This window comes from Epinephelus lanceolatus, chromosome 9, assembly GCF_041903045.1.
Source record: "Epinephelus lanceolatus isolate andai-2023 chromosome 9, ASM4190304v1, whole genome shotgun sequence".
In the NCBI taxonomy this organism is placed as follows: Eukaryota; Metazoa; Chordata; class Actinopteri; order Perciformes; family Serranidae; genus Epinephelus; species Epinephelus lanceolatus.
In genome coordinates this window covers 41230908-41250751 of record NC_135742.1, presented here as the reverse complement: position 1 = coordinate 41250751, position 19844 = coordinate 41230908, and the positions used below count along the sequence as shown (strand labels likewise).

Genomic DNA, 19844 nt, shown 5'->3' with positions numbered 1-19844 from the left:
AAAGCTTCACCAAATAAATGTCATCGTAAGTTTAATCAGGAAGACTTTCTTTATACTTCTACTGCCTTTAAATCTGTTCTCGTGTCAACTGTCATTTTAGGCAGAATAATCGCATCCTCCTCCACCCCATTCACCTCCAGTCACCTTATCAGAGCCAAGGACAAGCTCATCAAAAGTCCACTCCTCCTTACGTCCAGATCTTCAGCTCCCTCTTCATCTCATCTCATCACCGCCATTACCACCACCAGCATCTAGACTCCATAGGTGGGTTCCCTAATCTACTATGTCTTTAAGACCTCTCTGAATGTATGACATCATGATGGGGTCTAATCACCAATGACACATTCCACATACTTATGTGCACATGTAAATGAATAGTCTTTTCTCTCAGAACAGGTCTCTCCTAATTGAATTATTTGTGCAATCCTCCATTAAATGTTAATAAATGTTAATATCTCTGGTCATCACATAGGACACAACTTTATTGGAGACCCTGCATATCCATTACAGCCTCAGCTGATAAAGCCTTCTTTCTGATTCAGGCAGGTTGACCCTGAGGCAACAGAGGTACAATGCCAGATTAAGCGGTGTGAGGAGGTGTGTAGACAACCTTCAGGTGACTAAACGGTTAATGGAGGTGTCTTCTAAAGAGAATGACAATTGGACCTTACAAAGAGGATGCATCATTTTACACTGAGTCATCATGGTGATTTTGCCTCCTTTGAATATCTCTGCACTGCTTGTAACAGTTTTTAGACCTCCAGGGTCACTGAACTTCACCAAGGACCCAACACAATCAAGAACACATGATGAATTGCAACCAAATTGTTCCACATATATTTAGTGGTGTCTATAATGTGAAACGGATATATAATGTTAATCTGCAATTCTTTGTAGTGGTCTGAGTAATATTTGTTGATGAAGTAGCATACCATTTGTAATGCAGTAGAGGTATGGTATAACTGAGTCTTTAACCTTGGTATGTCAGGACTATCTGGGTCCCATTCAGACTTCTCGTGTTTGGAAGTGTTTTTGTAAACCTTTCTCATCTTTCTGTTATTCCTCTGCCCTCTCCTCTCCTGTACACATTTCCTCTCCTTGCCTCCTCTCTTTTTTCTCTTCATCTGGCTCTCCCTGAGGTCTCCTGTCCTCTTTCATCCCCATGTTCAATCCATGACCCCTCTCTGTCTATGAAGGTAAACAAATACTTAAAGGCTCTCTAAGTCTTCCTAAGCTTGAAAAGTTTTTGTCACATACAGCAAACATCTCCTCGCGATCCCCTAGCTACATGTCCTCTGAATATGCTGTGAAAAAGTCCGGTCTCTGTAGGCAGCCCAGGCTCCGCAAATGGCAACAAAAACACTTCACTTCTGTTTACGTTCAACAATGTTATCAAACATAACAGAGCTAGCTCACCTTTTAGCCTCATTGTAGCCTGTAGCTCTAACTGCCTCTCTGGGCACCACGTTCACATGTGCACGCTTGCGCGAGACCGTGAGACATGGGCACAGCGTTCATGTGTGTGTGCTTGCTTTCGCTGGTCTTGTGCTAGCTGGTTGGTGCAGCCTGGACCCAAATGTTTTTGTTGCCATTTGTGGAGCCTGGGCTGCCTACAGAGACCGGACTTTTTCACAGCATATTCAGAGGACATGTGGCTAGTGGATCGTAAGGAGATGCGAGCGAGTAAGCGAGTCTTAAAGGTCCAGTGTGTAAGATTTAGGGGGATTAGTGGTGTCTAGCGTTGAGGATTGCAGGTTGAAACCAGCTAAAACTTTTCCTTGTTAGAATTCCTTCAATGTTCACTGTTCAGGAGGTTTTTACCAAGAGCTGAATTATCCACAGAGGTCACTTTCTCTCCAAAACAAATGCACCATGTGATTACAACCAGTAAAAACACCAGTAAAGCAGTATCACTTTAAAAATCTGTTCTCAGGGCGCCCAGTAGCTCAGTGGTTAAAGCAGGTCTCCCATGTGCAAAGGCAATGTCCTTGTTGCAGCAGCTGCAGCAGATGCAGGCTCGATTCCAGCCTGTGGCCCCTTGTTGCATGTCATTATACTATATTCCATTACTGTCAATATATCCCCCTAAATCCTACACACTGGACCTGTAAAAAGGATGGCATCCCAAAGAGTCACAAAGCTCTTTGGCACAACCCATACTACTGCCAGTGTTAGTCAGTGGAGATTCCGTGGCTGAATATTTAATTTTATGCATTTGGCAATGGGTGTGGAGTGTCCATATATTTCTGGCCATATAATCATTTTTTTTAAGATTTTCATGAAATCAAACCTGTTTTTGATACATTTATGGTAGACTTTTTTTCAGCAATTGCCATTCAGTGTATTTACATTAAGTAATTTTCTCTTTATAAAGTAGATTTCATTGTTACTGGATTTTAATTGCCATAAAAAATACACAAGGTATTGATAGGGAGCAATGCAGCATGTACAGTAATCCACTATTACTGTTTGTAATGTGATTGATTACAGCCTCACTGTTTACTGTTCCGTCTCCTTCAGACATATCACAGGTGTATTCAGTTACTGCTAATGCTAACACAACACGTCCTACTGCTGCTGCTTCACATTAAAAGACTCAGCTGACTACAGGAACACCATGAGCAGGGACTAATAGTCTCATTGGCTCCACCTCATGAAGAGAACTGGCAGCTCTGACAATAGAGTGTCTTGTTTTGTGCTGACCTGTTCTAAGACAAGAATATAACGTTTCTCTCTCCTGTTGAACATGAAGAAGAGTTGTCAGTGTATGTCTTAGTGAGTCTTTTACCTGCTGTCATTTGACAGTCTCCAAGACTTACAGTGATGTCATCGATGGCTACCAGGCCACACTCCCAGAAGTTCTTACATATGCTGACAAACACTACCTGGGAAACAGAGAAAAAACTCAACACTGCCATTCAACAATTAATCCGGTTATCATTCACATCCATCTATCCATCCATCCATTCATCTATCCATCCCTCTGTCCATCTGTCTGTTCGTCCATCCATCCATCAGTTTGTCTTTCTATTCAGTCACTCAAAAGCATCAGTCTCCACATACATCATCATCTAATGCTTGATACCTTGGACAGCATAGGCTTCATGTAGGTGATCTCCACCTCAGTCCATACAGCCCTGGAGGTGTCAGTCAGGCTCCACACCTTCTCTTGAGCCACATTGTTTTCGTCATAAATGTAAATAACTAGAGCATTGTCCACTTTCCTAAATCCATGAAGCAGGTAGTAGAACCTCAGGCAGTATTTGTGGTTCCCTGGTAAAAAGGGACCATGAAGGCGACCCATGTAGCCGGGCTTTGAAGTAAAACGAGTGTTTGCCAGGAGGAAGCAGCCTAAGAAAAAGTACACATAGAACATTATTAAGAACAAGAGTGGTAACGTTAGCTCAACTACTGTACACTGTGTTTAACTACAGTGGTACAAGGTGCAATGTAAAATACCCTGTCCATCATGAGGTAGCCACTGAAGAAACAGAACAGATGGTGTTGTCTTGGTGAAGAGATGCAAGGAACAGATAAACTAGAAGTGGAACAATTTTAACCAAATTATTGAGGCGGCCGTTGCTCAAGAGGTAAAGCATTCATCTACCAATCGGAAGTTTGGTGGTTTGATCCCTGGCCCTTGCAGTCTACATGTTGAAGTATCTTTGGGCAAGATGCTGAACCCCAAATTGCTTCTGATGATGTGCAATCGGACTGTAAGTGCGTGTAGATGTTTATCAGATGAGCAAGTGTCGCCCAGGACCCCAGGAACAGCGCCGAGCTTTGAGGCCAATCTGAGACAGTGGCCAAACTGGCCAAGCTGTTAACTTCATCACGTGATGCCCCTGTGTCCTAAAAGACTTTTTCACATAGACTTACATTTTTTTGCACAAAAATGACTTGTTTGACTGTTGGGATTTGATCCATTCAGTCTGATAAAAAAAACTGGAAGTTAGCTGCTCAGTGGGCAAAAGTCTCTGGTGCGCCAGCTCTAGACTTATTCTAAATGTTGATAGGCTAATTTAGACTTAATACGCAGTGTTACCATAAGGCTCAAATAGGTTTTGCAGCTCCAGGCAGATTTTTTTATTATAATTATTTTTGGTCAAAAATTGCTCTTTTGATAGTTAAGACTGCAGACCCCTGCTCTCGATCATGACAAGACTAGTTGTTCCTGTACAGACAAGCACAGAGAGCATTCATCGTCATGTACAGGGAGGCGCTGGAGTCTGTGCTGCAGTGTTACTCACCCGCTCCTGTGGTATGGTCTCCTATTCTGTAGGCATTAGGCTTGACTGAAACTCTGCTCCACACCTTACTCTCTGTTCTCTCCTGATAGTACAGACACAGTCCATCTTCAAAGTCACAGTTGGCTATAGAGGGGTCAAAGGTCGGCTCTGCAACACAAAACACAACGAGATACATCACGGCTGGATTTTTAAAAAATGTTGCAATTAAATAATTTGTGACTAGTGACCATTGGTAGTGTGAGGGACACTCACTCCCACTGCTCATCAGTCCTAACAACCACCCTCAAAACAAATGTTCTCATTAATAACATGATTATAATAAAACATTGTATCTATTTTATTTGTTTTATTTTACTTTACATTATTATTTTTTTCCCATTTTTCTGGGATACACACAGTACGCATATAAAATTGCCATTGCCATACATGGCCTTTTATCCAATGCTATGTATTACTGCATGTAGAGCTACTGCTAATTTCCATTTTTTTGGTGATTAAACTTTTCATGCTCAGGCCATTTACATTTGCCGTCATCCATAATTCCTCCATGAAAATATGTTGTTTTTTCCCTGCAGTCTCTCTCTGCTGTTGCAGGTCGGCTGTTGACAGTTCTGAAGCGTTTTCTGTCACAGTTGTAATGTCTTTCAGCTCAGCTGTCTGTTCCACTAGCAGAGACTGACCTCTGGTGGCCTGTGCTGTGCACTACATACAATACATCCTCAATACAGCCTCTCTGTATGAGTTGAATAGAAAGAGGGGTTTCTGTATTTCTGATGGTATTGAAAACCATACCATCAGGATTTTTAAATACCCTGGTAACGTGCAATACCGAAATACCACCAAATTGTATTAAAATTGAATAGGCCACTGGAGGGAGGACAGAGACCAGAAAAATAAATGGCAGCAGAGACAGGGCAGAGCTTATGCTGCTATTACTTTCTGTAACTTCTTTAATAAAAAAGTTTCAGAATCTATTTCACTGCTCAGTGGATGGTGGTATTGAGTAGGTACCAGTAGGTTTTAAGAGCTTATTGATTATGGAGAACAGGGATATGCGGTGGGATGCAAAAATTTGGGCACCTAAGTTTTGGTAAGTAAAAGATGACCTGATTTCCAAAAGGCATGAAGTTAAAGATGAAACATTTCTTCAATATTTTAAGCAAGATTACTTTTTCTATTTTCAATCTTTTACAGTTTCAAAATAACAAATAAGGAAAAGGGCCTGAAGCAAAAGTTTGGGCACCCTGCACGGTCAGTACTTAGTAACACTTTTTGTAACCAGTCAAGGGCCTTTCAATTCTTGTTTGGGGGATTTTCACCCATTCTTCCTACAAAAGGCTTCTAGTTCTGTGAGATTCTTGGGCCGTCTTGCATGCACTGCTCTTTTGAGGTCTATCCACAGATTTTTAATGATGTTTAGGTCAGGGGACTGTGAGGGCCATAGCAAAACCTTCAGCTTGCTCCTCTTGAGGTAGTTCATTGTGGATTTTGAGGTGTGTTTAGGATCATTGTCCTGTTACGGAAGCCATCCTCTCACCTTTTTTTTTTTTTACAGATGGTGTGATGTTTGCTTCAAGAATGTGCTGGAATTAAATTGAATATATTCTTCCTTCTACCTGTGAAATGTTCCCTGTGCCACTGGTTGCAACACAAGCCCAAAGCATGATCAATCCACCCCTATGTTTAACAGTTGGACAGGTGTTCCTTTCCTGAAATTCTACACCCTTTTTTCTCCAAACATACCTTTGCTCAGTTCACAGGACTTGTTTCTAAAAAGCATCAGGCTTTATCGGAAGTCCCTTTGCGAACTTCTGACACTGAATTTTGTGATGAGTATGCAGGAAAGGTTTTCTTCTGATGACTTTTCCATGGTCATATTTATACATGTGTCACTACACAGTAGAACAGTGCACCACGACCCCACAGTCTGCTTAATCTTTTTGCAGGTCTTTTTCAGTCAAACAGGGGTTTTGATTTGCCTTTCTAGCAATCCTATGAGCAGCTCTCTCGGAAAGTTTCCATGGTCTTCCAGACCTCAACTTGACCTCCACAGCTACTGTTAACTGCCATTTTTTAATTATATTACCAAATGAGCAGCTACCAAACAGCTACCTGAAAACACTTTCTTCTTATAGCCTTCTCCCGCTTTGTTGGCATCAGTTATTTTATTTCAGAGTGCTAGGCAACTGTTTAGAGGAGCCCATGGCTGCTGATTGTTGGGACAAGGTTTCAGGAGTCAGAGAGTGTTTCTCAAAATCAAGGAAGCATCCTTAAATGGCTGGATTTCAAGGATGCAACATCATCAAATCCTGCCTAAGAACTGTTCCAATGTCAAGGATCCTTCAAATTCTACAAAGGACAGAGTCCTTCATTTGGAGAATTATAAATAATGCATGTGAATTCATAGAAGTGATAACAATGGAACATGCAGCCTCATCCCTGCAGGGATTTTATAGGGACAATGGGTTAGATGACCTATGGACCATCATTCAAGAATATATAAATAAGAGACATTTTGTATAAGAGTGTTTTAGCTCTTCTTATTTCATTCTTTATTTTGCTTATATTATTTATTTATTTATCTTTTGACCTGCTGCAGGGAAAACCTAGTACATATAATGTTTTCTGAACATGCCCATGTTTCTGGCTGTGCATCATTTAATTTTGATAACATGAAATGCCACAAAAGTTTCATTTGACTACCTGTTTGTTTTTTTAAGTATAATCCAGAGAAACATTGTCCATAAAAGTCACATGACTATGGAAATACTGCTTTTATTTGTTCAAACTGTACAACAACATTAGAGAGTGCCAAAATTATCACCTGTGTGTCATTAACGCTCAGTCTGCTGAGGGTTAATAACACACACCTGGGGACACACATTAGCCTGTTCCAATAGGCTCGTTCGAGATGAACTGTGCCTCACCTGTAAAGTAGACGAGAGCAGGCAGCAGCAGCAGGAGGTGGTGACAAAAAGCTGCTATCAGGTCGGACAGTTTCCAGCAGCCTTCAACCTCCATTTTACATGAATTCTGATGTCAATCAGCATCATATTAGTTTGCTGCTGCAGAGCAGACCTGTCCCCTCAACTACAGGAGCTAAATAATTTTTGTCTGACTATAAGGTTCATATTTTATACAAGACAACAGCTTTCATTACAGATCAGTCAGATACAGTCAGGGCTTCACATCTGGACAGATGTTATTTTAAGAATCCTCACATCCCACTGACCACAAGTCTCTGTGTTGCTAAACACTTCAATAATTAAAACAGTCCAATGTTAATATACAGTAGACTCTGTGTAGTTTATGATTAATGTATTTCGTCTCTGACCAATTAACTTCACCATCAGTCACACAACATGTTTTCTGTTCACAGAATAAACCTTCAAATCAGACAAATAAAATTGAAATATCTGAAATTCAGCAAAATTTAAAAGTTTATCTAAAACGTCATCTTGTTGAGTCAACATCTAAACCAATCAGCTGTTAGATCAGGTGAGACCCAGGCGGTGCAGTCGGTGGAGAGAAACTGCAGCGCCTGGCTCTAAAAACTGCTTCCTTGGAAGGACTCATCCTACCAAGAAAGGATCCTTGACTTTGAGAAACACAGTATTTATAAAGCTTGGAAATTTGAATCACTTGGCATTTCCTAACGATGACTGTGAACAAGCCAGAGCCATAACAAGCTAGTGATGATCTGAGACCCTGATAAAAGTTGTCTGAGAGCTCAAATGTCTTGGTGTTTTGCATGGTGCTCCTTTTCCTTTTCTCACTCTAAAATTGTACAAAACAAAAATAGTACATTAATCTTGCTTAAAAAATTGAAAAGCATGTCTCATCTTTAACTCCATGCCTTTTGGAGATCAGTTCATCTTTTACTTAATTAACTATTCACAGTAAAAGAAATTTTGACCAGGGGTGCCCAAACTTTTGCATGCCACTGTATTAGACAGAATATAGAATGCCTAGGATCAGTCAACGCCAGAGCAAATTTTAAAATGACACCTCCCAATTAATTAATATTTGCTCACATGCTCCAGTAGAGTTCAGTTTCACAAGTACATTTAAAAGACTCATCTAAAATGGGTTCATTACAGTTTTTCTCTATAATGTCTGTGCGAAATGAATCCTGCAGTCTGCATGGTAATGTGACAACATTCATAATTGAGCCTTGTTGGAAGTATTAGTGAAATGACACAGGTCTGACCTCCACAGAAAAGTGACTATGGGGCTTATTCAAACAAAGCTGTGGCAACTTTGATGCACAGTTGCCATCACAGTATGACACATGGATGTTGACACATTGCTTTTACATTTGCAAGAAACATTTATTTTCCCAAGAATTGTTGGTTATCAGTAGTATACTACTAATGCACATGAAGGTGCAATTAACACTGCAGCCTCTAGTGGTCACAAGTGAGACTTCAGACTTTGAGTCAGCATGTTTAACAGCCAGCCAAACAGAACCTGGACTGAGGTCTGTGACTGTAGTCTGTCTTTGCTCCCCTGAAGTCTAGATGTCACCTCTCACCTGTGTCAATGTGGCAGAACTCAGGAGAAAAGGAGATGTCATCTATGGCCACATATCCTCCTCTAGCACTGTTAAAAGCCACCTCAAACACCACCTGGTAACAGATATAAACAGCAAGCATTAACAGATGGGTAATTAGGAATGTATGAGTTAGACCCATTAATCCTGAGAACATACTCTGTATTTGTCGAAGACATGTTATGAAAGTATGACATATAGCCTACTGATAGATAAGACAGCTGTAGACAGTGACATCAGTGTAGGGTAAATTGAGGAACATGGGTTAGTCAGCGGAGTGCTGCTTGATGGAAAAGCTCTGTACAACTCTTGGCTCGATCAGACAGAGGAACTGACCCAGTTAGTAATGTTACGCAAGCTTCTTTCCACAGCGACAGCAGCAGGCTGTGGGAGGTGTTCTGGCTCAAAGACAAGGAGAGGAAACCGTGGAGTCATAGAGAAGAATACTCATTTGAAAGTGCAGTGGAAAGTCACAGATGTGAGTGTGTCTGTCCAAAACTGCACACAACACAACAATGAGAGAGAGGAGTAGCAGATTTTCTTTCCTCTCATAATATTTGGAAAAATATGTTCTTTCTGCAGCGTAGGATGAAAAAGAAATGAAATGACGGGAAACAAGAGGCTCACAGCAATATGACTGTCTGAAAAACACACTGGACTAATAACACAGAAACATTTGAATTCCATTTATCATTACAAAGAAAATGATTTTGCAGCAACTGTGTCCCAAAAACCAACTAAGCAGAAACACAAAGCTGACAAAGCTGACTCAATCACCGTTAAACAGTTTAAAGCAGCTGAAATGTGAGGGGATACAACTCATTATCATAGTATCCCTTTTTAATACCAACTTTGCAATTTGACAAGTGTAAATGTGCAAATCCTCTTTTAAAGTCTCTTACATTGCAAACATTGATTTCTCAGCTAAAATGAAAACTTCTGTCATCTGCAACTTTTTTCAGCTGTACTTAATGTTAGTTCTGGGGTGTCCTGGTGGCCTCAGTGTTGAAGCTCTAACCATAAACCACAACATCCTCGGTTTGCATCCAGTTGAGAACTTTTGGTGCATGTCATCCCGCTACTATCAATTATCAAATGAAGACAAAAAAGGAATCCTAATAAACAACAAATAAATGAATACATTATCTGTAACCACTTATCCTGTTTGTTGAGGGTTGTGATGGGGGGGCTGGAGCCTATCCCAGCTGACATTGAGCAAGAGGCATGGTACAACCTGGACAGATCCCATGACTATTACAGGGCTGACACATAGAGACAGACAACTGGTCACGCTCACATTTACACCTACGGACAACTTAGAGTCACCAATTAACCTGCATGTCTTTGGACTGTGGGAGGAAGCTGGAGCACATGGAGAAAAGCCACACTGACATGGGGAGAACATGCAAACTCTAGAGAAGGGCCCAAGCTAGCTGGCTGGTTCGAACCTGGAGCCCTCTTGCTGTGAGATGACAGTGCTAACCGCTGCACCACAAGCCACCCAAAAGTAAATAAATAAACATACTCCTTGCAGCTGTTTAGCTGTTTGTGCTGTTAATGATCTGCCAAAGATGGTTTCATCAAGGAAAAACCATCACTACGTATCATTTCTGTGTTTGAAAATAATAGTAAAGTTTCTTTCTACTTTCTTTAGATAATGCATCCCCAGAGCCAGTCTTGGATCAACACGCCTGGGACCCCGCCCCTGCCTGCCACCTGGCACAAAATGCACCGCACCCTGAATCCTGTCCTTGCAGGTGATGAGCTCCATGTTACTTGTTAAGGCTGTTTACCATGAGTAAGGACAATAAGAAGAATATGTTACAGTTAAAATGCTCAAAATTTAGGACAATTGCACTCTACTGATCATTCTCATTTCATCTTCCCCGTATTTGTTCAATCTTTCAGATCATGAATTAGCTTGAAAATGTCTGAATACTGCCATCTACAGTCATTATGCGACATTTAGCCTTAGAGAGCAATGCCGATGTCACAGAGTCAAAGTTATGTTTTATGCGGCAACAAGCGCATAATCCTGGGGACTCCAAGGCAGCCATAATAAACAACAGCCTACTATCAGTATCAGACAGTAAATTAAATACGCGCTAGGCTGAATAACTTCCGGGGCACAGAAATGAGAGAGATTAAATATCAAAATTTAAAAAAAGGGATCCAGACGGCTTTTTAAATGTTCTATTTTTGACCTGTGCAATAAATGAAATATTTGCAAAAGAAGTCTAAATTTTCTGTTCAAATTTTTTGTTGGACATTGAAAAACAAATAATGAAATCACAAATCGTTTTTCCATTTTATTGTTTTTTCGTTCTTAATTGAAATTCAAATGAACGAATGGTTCACGGAGCGTATTTGATCACCCTGACCTAGGTTCAGTTCCAAGAATGATAATTTGAAATGTGCTGCCTGACCAAATTATTTGAACATCACATGATTATTACAGAATTTGCAGTTTCGGGTCTGTCTGAGGATTTTGTGTAGGAGGGTCAGGTGGGGTTGTGCAACTAATTGGTCATGGCGGGGTGAGCACTGTATTGCTCACTGCAGTTGCAGTTCGGGAGGGGGTCTTGAAAATTAGATCCATGCAGGACTCTGGGTGGAGGCAGCATTTACTGTACTAAATGTATAGTGGCATACCACAAAAGGAACTAAAGAAGATGATACTTTGAGGCAAAAGAGGCAGACAAAAAGTGGACTGATAAAATGCAGGTTTGAGGTAAGCAACAAGACATTGTATTACTCAAACAGCACTAGCATAACAATATTATTGGCAGCATGTAGCGTGTTGTGTTGAAACACATTATTTCAGAGTTTGTCCGCCAGGGTGAGAAAAACAGTTGGTAGAACTTGGCTAGCATCCAACTTCCGTATCACTAGCTTTTGTCCTGAGGTCTCTGTCTAACACACACACACTCTTCCATTCTTTCTCTCTCACTCCCCAAAGTCTGACTGAGGAGTCGCCATTGAAATCAGGGGTTTTCATAGTCTGATACTGTGGGTTTCTCTGTTGGTGTAAGTCAATCATGACTTTGAGAACAGATACAATTTCTGACGCAAAAAGCAGAGAGCGGGGGCGTCGGTGGCTTATTGGATAGAGCAGGCGCCCCACGTACAAAGGCTCAGTCCCTGCCGCAGCAGCCACAGGCTCTCAGCCCTTTGCTGCGTGTCATCCCCCCTCTCTCTTCCCCTGTTCACACTATACTATCCTATCCTATCCATTAAAGGCAAAAATGCCAAAAATAAATCTTACAAAAAAAAAAAAAAAAAGCAGAGAGCCAGTGCCTCTCTGAGCCGTACATAAAAGCTGCTACTGCTGCTGATCTAACTGTTGATGAATGGGATAAACTACCATAACTAACCCATAGTTTTTAGAACCTGCATGCACCTGTCCCTTTCACCTCATGGGGCATTTTTGTCACCCTTTTTGTCACCCTTTGCACCCCTCTCCTCTGTGGCAGCCCACTGGATTCAATGGGCAAATTCATGTTACACATTAACATGCATTAAAGCACACCAAGCTTCAATACCATTGGCTAGTATTACAGGGGTCAAGCCCTTTGGCCCTTTCTGCTGTACCTGCATGTACATCTGCACCTACACCGTGCTGTGCAGGACCAGGGGGAAGAGAATCATTACTGCTGCTGCCTACAGATAAACTCCTCCACAGTCAAAAAGCAAACACAGACAGGCTGTGGCCATTTAAATGGAGGCGGCTGAGGGTCAGGACAAAGATATCTGCTGATGACTGCAAAACAGTCCAAATCTGGGCAGCAGAGGCTGAGATATCCTGACTTTTACTCACTAATCCTTACGGGTCAAGCTCCAACAACACCGGATTCTGCATTTCCCATGGTGGAAGTTGATGGCATCTTATGTGAAATCCTTCCTCCTTGCCCACATCTGCAAGCTTATAAATTTGTGTCTGAGCCCAAGCTGAGATCACCCTGATGATATTATCAGAGTTATTTTTAGATTTGACAAAACTCCTCCAGAGCCACAGAAGTCATTTTACTGTGCATATGTTGATTAGACCATTGTTGCTCAAAGTGCAGCCCATGGGCCTTTGGCAGCCCTCAGAAACATTTTGTTTGGCCTCTGAACATGACATGAAAATCCTGCATTATATAGACCTTTCACAGCAGACATCTTGACTTGTAAAAGGTCTAAAGGTTCAAAGTCTGTGAATATAAATTACTTAAAGGGTTTCCCACACATTCATTTATTTGTGGCACCCTGCCACAGTTAAAACATCTGCTGCCATGTTTTGATTTTCTATTTTTGGAGGTGGACCATTCATTAGGTGTGCTGGAATATTTGCATATATACTGTTTGGTTATTCATTGCTCCGCACTCACAGAGCGTAGAGTGTACTCTGGGTACTGAGGGAACAGCAGAATGTCAGACGCAGTGAAAATGAAACTTAAAGGGAAACTAACGTTTTTTTCAACCTGGGCCCTATTTTCTGATCTACTTTTGTCTAAATGAGTGATAGGATGTACAATATGTGACATTTCTCCAGTACGAAGCTCGGGCTGCAGGCAGGTCAGGTCAGGCAGGTAAATACGGGCAGTCATCAAATTCAGATGGCTCATCCAGATCCAGTTGGTCAAAATCGGGTAAAAATTCAGCCATGACTACTCCAAACAGTCGCATTTGTAAGCTTGCTCCAGCGGTAACTTCCTGCAACAACTCAAGTCTCGCGAGACCAACTGCCGTAAAACACCATAGACTGTATAGTAAAACACCAAAGAAGAAGAAGAAGAATCTCGCGATACGTGAGATTTTAGAGCCAGACTTTCACTCTCTGAGTGAGTGTTTTGACTTGCCACAACAAACATGTCCGAATTTTTACCCGATTTTGACCAACTGGATCTGGATGAGCCATCTGAATTTGATGACCGCCCGTATTTATTTGAACACGGAGTACACGGATGTACACGGACGCAGAACTCATTGAAATTGAAGAGCTGACGAGGAGAGAGAGGGAACAGTATTACTTCGGTAGCACATATACTAAAATTGCAACAGGCAGAGGAACATGTCCGGATCCAGCTGAAGGTAAAAAAAGATGTTCATTTCTCCTTTCTGTTATGTTGTCGGATAATTATACTAACAATCCGAGCCTATCTGTGTGAAAAAAATGCACTTTCAGTGGACGTATTTTGATGCTGTTTGTCCCAGTGCCCTATTATTTAATATAGCGCATGCTCACGGGCTGCAGGCAGGTCAGCCCGAGCTTCATACTGGAGAAATGTCAAATATTGAACACCCTATCACTCATTTAGACAAAAGTAAATTGGAAAATAGGGCCCAGGTTGAAAAAAACGTTAGTTCCCCTTTAACACTTCATTGCAATGGGTCTAAAAGTTTGCTTTCACTCACAAACAGCTGATCTACTCGGCTCTGACCAGATCAACTGATCAGTTATCCACCCCGTGACCCAAGACTCTACAAATTACTGCTGAAGAAAAAAAAGAGGCAAGTTCTAGCTGTGCTGCATGACCAGACCCGCAAAAACCTCAAAATGGAAAGTTTGTGCAAGACAAATGTGTAACACAATGTTCAGACATTAAAACAAACTGATGAAACAGACGTCATGATTTAAACGTGGTACAGACTTTTAGTTGTTTTTGTTGGTGGGAGTAAAGTATTTGTGTGCATGTATGAGAGTGTGTTATCTGAGTGTGTGATATATTTAAATATGAATGACTGTAACTAGAGGAATGGGCAAGTATGTGCAAAGAAAAGGATGAGGATAAATAAATAAATGACACTTATAATAATGTTGATAAGTATGTTTAATAACTACAAAAATGAATAAATGAACATTGAGGAGAAAAAAAAATCAGTAAGAAGTTGATTAATATTAAGGGAATCAGTGTAGCCTTGGAAGGAGGTGGTTGGGGAGGGCTAATGGCTAATTGATTCAATCATCATATGAAGCTAAACCACTCGCTGCAACTGTGCATACTGAAGTACTGACCTCAAGGGGGTGTGGGGCCTTGATGTCAACGCTGACTGCAGTCCAACCAGCAGTAGTGTACACCTCCGGCCTCCAGATCTCCTCATAGTGTCCCAGCTGGTCTCTGGTGAAAACTGTAAAGATGTTTCCCCTCTCCTGGTCTCTGTGGTAGTAGAAGGACAGGCAGCCAGCAATAGACACTGTGGTTATGGGCGAGGTCAGCTTGGCTACTTCCTGGAAGTGCTTGGCATACACAGAGTCCACATACATGTAGTGACCTGGAGCAGTGGAACATATAAATGAGCAGAAGGCACACAGTTATAGTCACATTTATAGGATATGTGAGGTTTGATAAGTCATGGATTGTTAAGATTGCTCATGTATAGTGGTTCATACATGCCTCCATCAGTGTTTGGACATTAACAGAATCTCTTTACAGATTGCAATGAGTATTGACTGTGTTGTTGTTTTTAAGCATATAAAGCAGAGATGAATAACTACAACATCCAAACCTGCAGGTCTTCATTCTTACTTAACAATACAGCAGTTCATTTTACTGGCCAGCACACCTTCCTGATTACAGATTCTGCCTCCAAGACCATCAATCTATGTAAACTGACTGTCAAACTGCACAGCCTTTATATGCAGCTAGATCCTGGGTGGTGTTACCTGTTAGAGCAGGAACTGTTAGGAGTAGGAATATTTTGTTTGTTTCACATAGATTGCTTCTTGATAATGAATTTGAATGGATTTGGCCTGGTTCCAGTTTAAGGTTATTTAAATGCAGCACGCAGTGCTTTACAGAGGAATAAAGGTAAAAAATAAGCATGAAAAGAAAATGAGACATCTTCCAGAGAATTCTTCAGTGTTAACACAAGCCAAATATTACAAAAAAACTGTAGACAATTCCAGAACCACAACAATGATGCAGTGCTGGAGGCTGTGAATAACCTAAGCTAAGACATTGGGTCTTATGCAAGAATATCTTTGTTCTTTTATTACCAGCTGTGACAATGTTGTGACTGCTGGTATTGATTTCACCTTGTGAGTGTGTGTGTGCGTCATCATGGCCAAATGTGGTCCAGTCAACACCAACTGTAGTAGGAACTACCACATAAGTGGTTGTGAGTATTTTGCCAGGTATGTCTGTGTTTATCTGTGAAAAGATGTTTGTCAATGTGATTACTTCGCAGCCGTCAAAGGTACAGTCACAAAGCTTTACGGCTGTGAAACTGAGATCAAAATAAAAGCCGAGTTTGAAGATAGGTGTGGTCCAAGCATGGGGCTGGAAGTAGGGGGGTAAGAAGTAGGGAAGGGGCCACCCAACTTGAGGCTTCTGGCTTACATTTGCTTCAAGTGTAAGTGATCACTGTATCATGGCTGGACTGATCCCATCACAAGATGGTCTCTGGCTGTTTACACTAGACCCACCATTTCATTAACTACCACCACACCACCGGTCTCCAGTCTGAAACATCTCTGCTAAACTTGTTGAATGGCTGTTGAAGAGTGCCACATTCTCATGTTCTTGAGATGTGATCATTAACACAGCTGATGAACTCAAATTGCTACACTGCCTGTCCTGCTCCATTTGTTTCCATAGTTTCATTCACAACTAGGAAATTGCACTCAGAAGAGTGCAGATCTCTCCTGGAGCTGATGGTGACCACTGTAGACAGTAAAGTGGAGTAGGAATGAGTCCTGAATCCCCAGAAATGAGGTAGCGATTTAGCACTCCCAGTTTCCTTGTCTCAAAGCCAATAGATTTGCCTGAAATAATTTCATGTTTTGTTCTGCAATATACATTCATCAGTAAATACCCCACTTGTAAATCTTGAAGCCTTTAGGTGTCTTAAAAAAAAGACAGTTGCTAACAAGTGGCTAAATGGGACTACAGAGCATCATGAAGGCAAAGACAGCTTTGCAGCATTGCTGTGGTGGCGACGTTGGAGTCATTGGACTGTGGTGTAGTTTGTTTGTAGCCTAATGTTAGCTTTATTACTTCATTTAAGCTTAAATTATCATTCGTCCATCGTTCATGTATGAAGATTATCTTGCTGAACAACATGTGTAAGTATCATAAACTTTTTGTTTGCCAAACAACATATTTTCTGCAATAATCCAAAATCCAGTGGAAAGCTGGGCTTTTTCTTATCTCATATCGTGTCTAGCTTAAAGTATATTATAACATATCGGGTATGGAATTTCTCTGCAGATGCTTGGGTTCAAAGTATGACCAAACTTTTTGGTTGTCAGTTTTTTAGCCTAAATGTGGCCTGAACAGACAGTAAGGCTTCTTGTTTTTTCTGATTCCTATCTGAAATGTATTTTGCTCTGTGCTTTTGCAACGTGATTTGGTTAAGGACCCGAGGCCTCTACTGGCCTATTAAGAGGAGTGAGGGGTCAGCAGACAAAGATGATAAAAAACAGTCAATAAAACAGTTTTTTTTTAACAGTTGTGTATCACCTTGATATTTCAGTCATAAATGTGCACACAAAATATTAGGCTGATTGGTCCAGTAGTAGTGGAGATTAGCTCCAGGCAGACAGATACACACTTACACACACACAAATAAACGCATGATCCCCACCAGGAGACAAAAATGTTACGAAAGAGTGAAAACAAAGAACTTCAAAGTGTGAGGCTTTCAGTCTTGCTGCCAGCAGACAGAAACAGAACCTATTTAACAGTGCAACTAATAATATTTGTATGTGACAGAAACAAGGAAGGGATATTTGACATGAAGTCGAAAGTCCATGCAGACTTCATAGTTGTGGAGATGGACAACTTTTTGTTTTGTTTTGTTTTGTTTAATAATGGAGGATGTTCATACGGACAGTGATCTGTAAAAATTCCACTCATCTACTTTGTGATAGCTTGGAACTGTCACATGATTTGTTCTTATCTTATAATAAAAATGTAAAATTCAGGGGAATCTCCTCTGGCTCTCTCAGACATCAAGCCACAGTGGTGTACTGTTATGCTGCAGCCACAGGCCTAAAAATATGATGTCAAAATTGCTCCCACGTTTGCTCCCATCCTAAGCAAAATGAACAGTGTGTCTGCAGCAGTCAGACCTCAGGACTGTCCTGCACACTGCACAATAATAACCAGTTGGAAGCTGTAGACGTAAACAGCTAACCACATTGGTGACAAAAGGAAGCTGTATATTTAGCCAAATTTTGGCAAAAGTATGTGTTTGAAGAGTTTGAAACATACTGATCATAGAAACAGACAGAGGAGGATGGAATGGGGTGCAGTAATGCATTGAAAAGACATTTTGATGACTGTTGATTTTTCTGCAATAAAACTGGGCTGCTGTTGAAATGCAGGTTAGTTATGTAATGTTACTATATATATAGAATGTGTATAACTGAATGTGTATGTAACTCAGTGTAAATCAAGAATTTAATTGTTTTTTGAATGTCTTTTAAAAACAGAAAAATAAACTTGCTTTTGACTGTGGACAACAACCAAGTCTTTGACTAACAGATCCAACTGTTAAAATGAGCTGCTGGTGCAATAAACATGCACATGCGCAGCTGTGAATGTATGTATGTACTCTGTGCGTGTGTGTGTGTGTGTGTGTGTGTGTGTGTGTGTGTGTGTGTGCATATATCTCATATATATACCTCTCTGGTTACTGTTGGTGTGGTTAGACTCTCTTGCCACACTCCCCCCAACGTACCAGTTGACATTTGGGTTCCAGCTGTTACTATAGCCACACAGGTGGTGCTCCTCAAAATTACACTCTGGTAATAGGAACAGCAAATACAACCATTATTCCTTACTCAGCCTTACATATTGTGTATGAATAAATACAGTTTAATATCAGATGACACATGAAGGATGAAACTTGTCTCTTGACATAAGACACTGACCTATACAGTAACCAGGAACAATGTGGATTTCAAAGATGGCCACGCTGTTCCCAGAGCCACGCTCAGGTCGACCCTCCAGCAACACCTGTGGAGCAAAACAGAGACTTAATGACAAACTGGGATGGATTCATGGATCATGTCACACCAACACTGCTTCACATCATGTGGCTTTTATATCAAGATTTGATCTACATCACGTTAGGATTGGGAATCTTTTGGCACCTCACATTCAATTTGATTCTGAGTCAGAAGGCTACAATGCAATTAAAAAAAGATTACGGTTACTGATATTTACCCTGATTTAGTGTGAAAGCCTTTACTGTGTCTTGCTGTCTTTTATGGTTGTACATCTTCTCTCCTCTCTGTGTTTCTATGAGGGTGGGGCTTTGCCTATTCACACACACACATTTTTGCATCGAGACATAATCTTTTCTGAGAGAATTGTGTTGCATCTAACTATGTCTTCACTTCATTTTATCCTATTACATCTGTGTGAAATTTTGTCATAACTAGCATATGAACTTTTGAGCTATGACCAAAAACATGTTTTGTAAGGTCACGATGACCTTTGACCCTTGACCAACAAGTTCTGACCAGTTCATTCATTAGTCAAAGAAGACATTTGTGCCAAATTCGAATAAATTCTCTCATGGCTTTTGTGAGATATCATATTCACAAGAATAAAATGGATGCAAGCTCACAGTGACCTCGACCTTTGACTACCGGATTATATTCACTTCATCCTTTAGTCCGTTTAGACATTTGTGCAAAATTTGAAAAAATTCCCTGCTTGAAGGTGTTCTTGAGACATTGCATTCACAAGAATGGGACCAACGGACAGACAATCCGAAAATGTAATGCCTCTGCCATATCTGTTGCAGGTGCAGAGGCATAAAGAGGCAAACATTCTTTTAGAATTGAAATAAACAGGGACCTTGTTTAACAACAGCAAAACTATATCAAAACATCGCAGTATAATCCATGTCTCATTTATCCAGATTATGCTTGTACTTCCCAAACACATGCATTTTCACAAAAACATTACAATTTAAAGGGGAACTACACTGTCTAAGACAGTCCAAAAATATGAGTAAAAATGAACAACTCTTTTCTGACGCCAAAAACGCTAAAATTCAAATCTGTGACGTCATAGGGTGTAAAGTCTGTTTGTCAGTACAAACAG

At 40.8% G+C, this 19844-nt stretch overlaps 1 protein-coding gene across 1 annotated transcript in view; it reads right to left on the bottom strand.

Annotated features, from left to right (window-relative positions):
- Window positions 1-19844, bottom strand: part of mamdc2a (MAM domain containing 2a) — a 51674-nt gene that overhangs the window by 9880 nt on the left and 21950 nt on the right. Inside the window, exons 4-10 of the mRNA XM_033618759.2 lie at window positions 18662-18746; window positions 18413-18532; window positions 14801-15057; window positions 8785-8878; window positions 4251-4397; window positions 3086-3351; window positions 2789-2885 (exon numbers count right to left, since the gene is read on the bottom strand). Of these exons, the coding sequence (XP_033474650.1) occupies window positions 2789-2885; window positions 3086-3351; window positions 4251-4397; window positions 8785-8878; window positions 14801-15057; window positions 18413-18532; window positions 18662-18746 (1066 nt within the window). The remainder of the gene's footprint in view (window positions 1-2788; window positions 2886-3085; window positions 3352-4250; window positions 4398-8784; window positions 8879-14800; window positions 15058-18412; window positions 18533-18661; window positions 18747-19844) is intronic.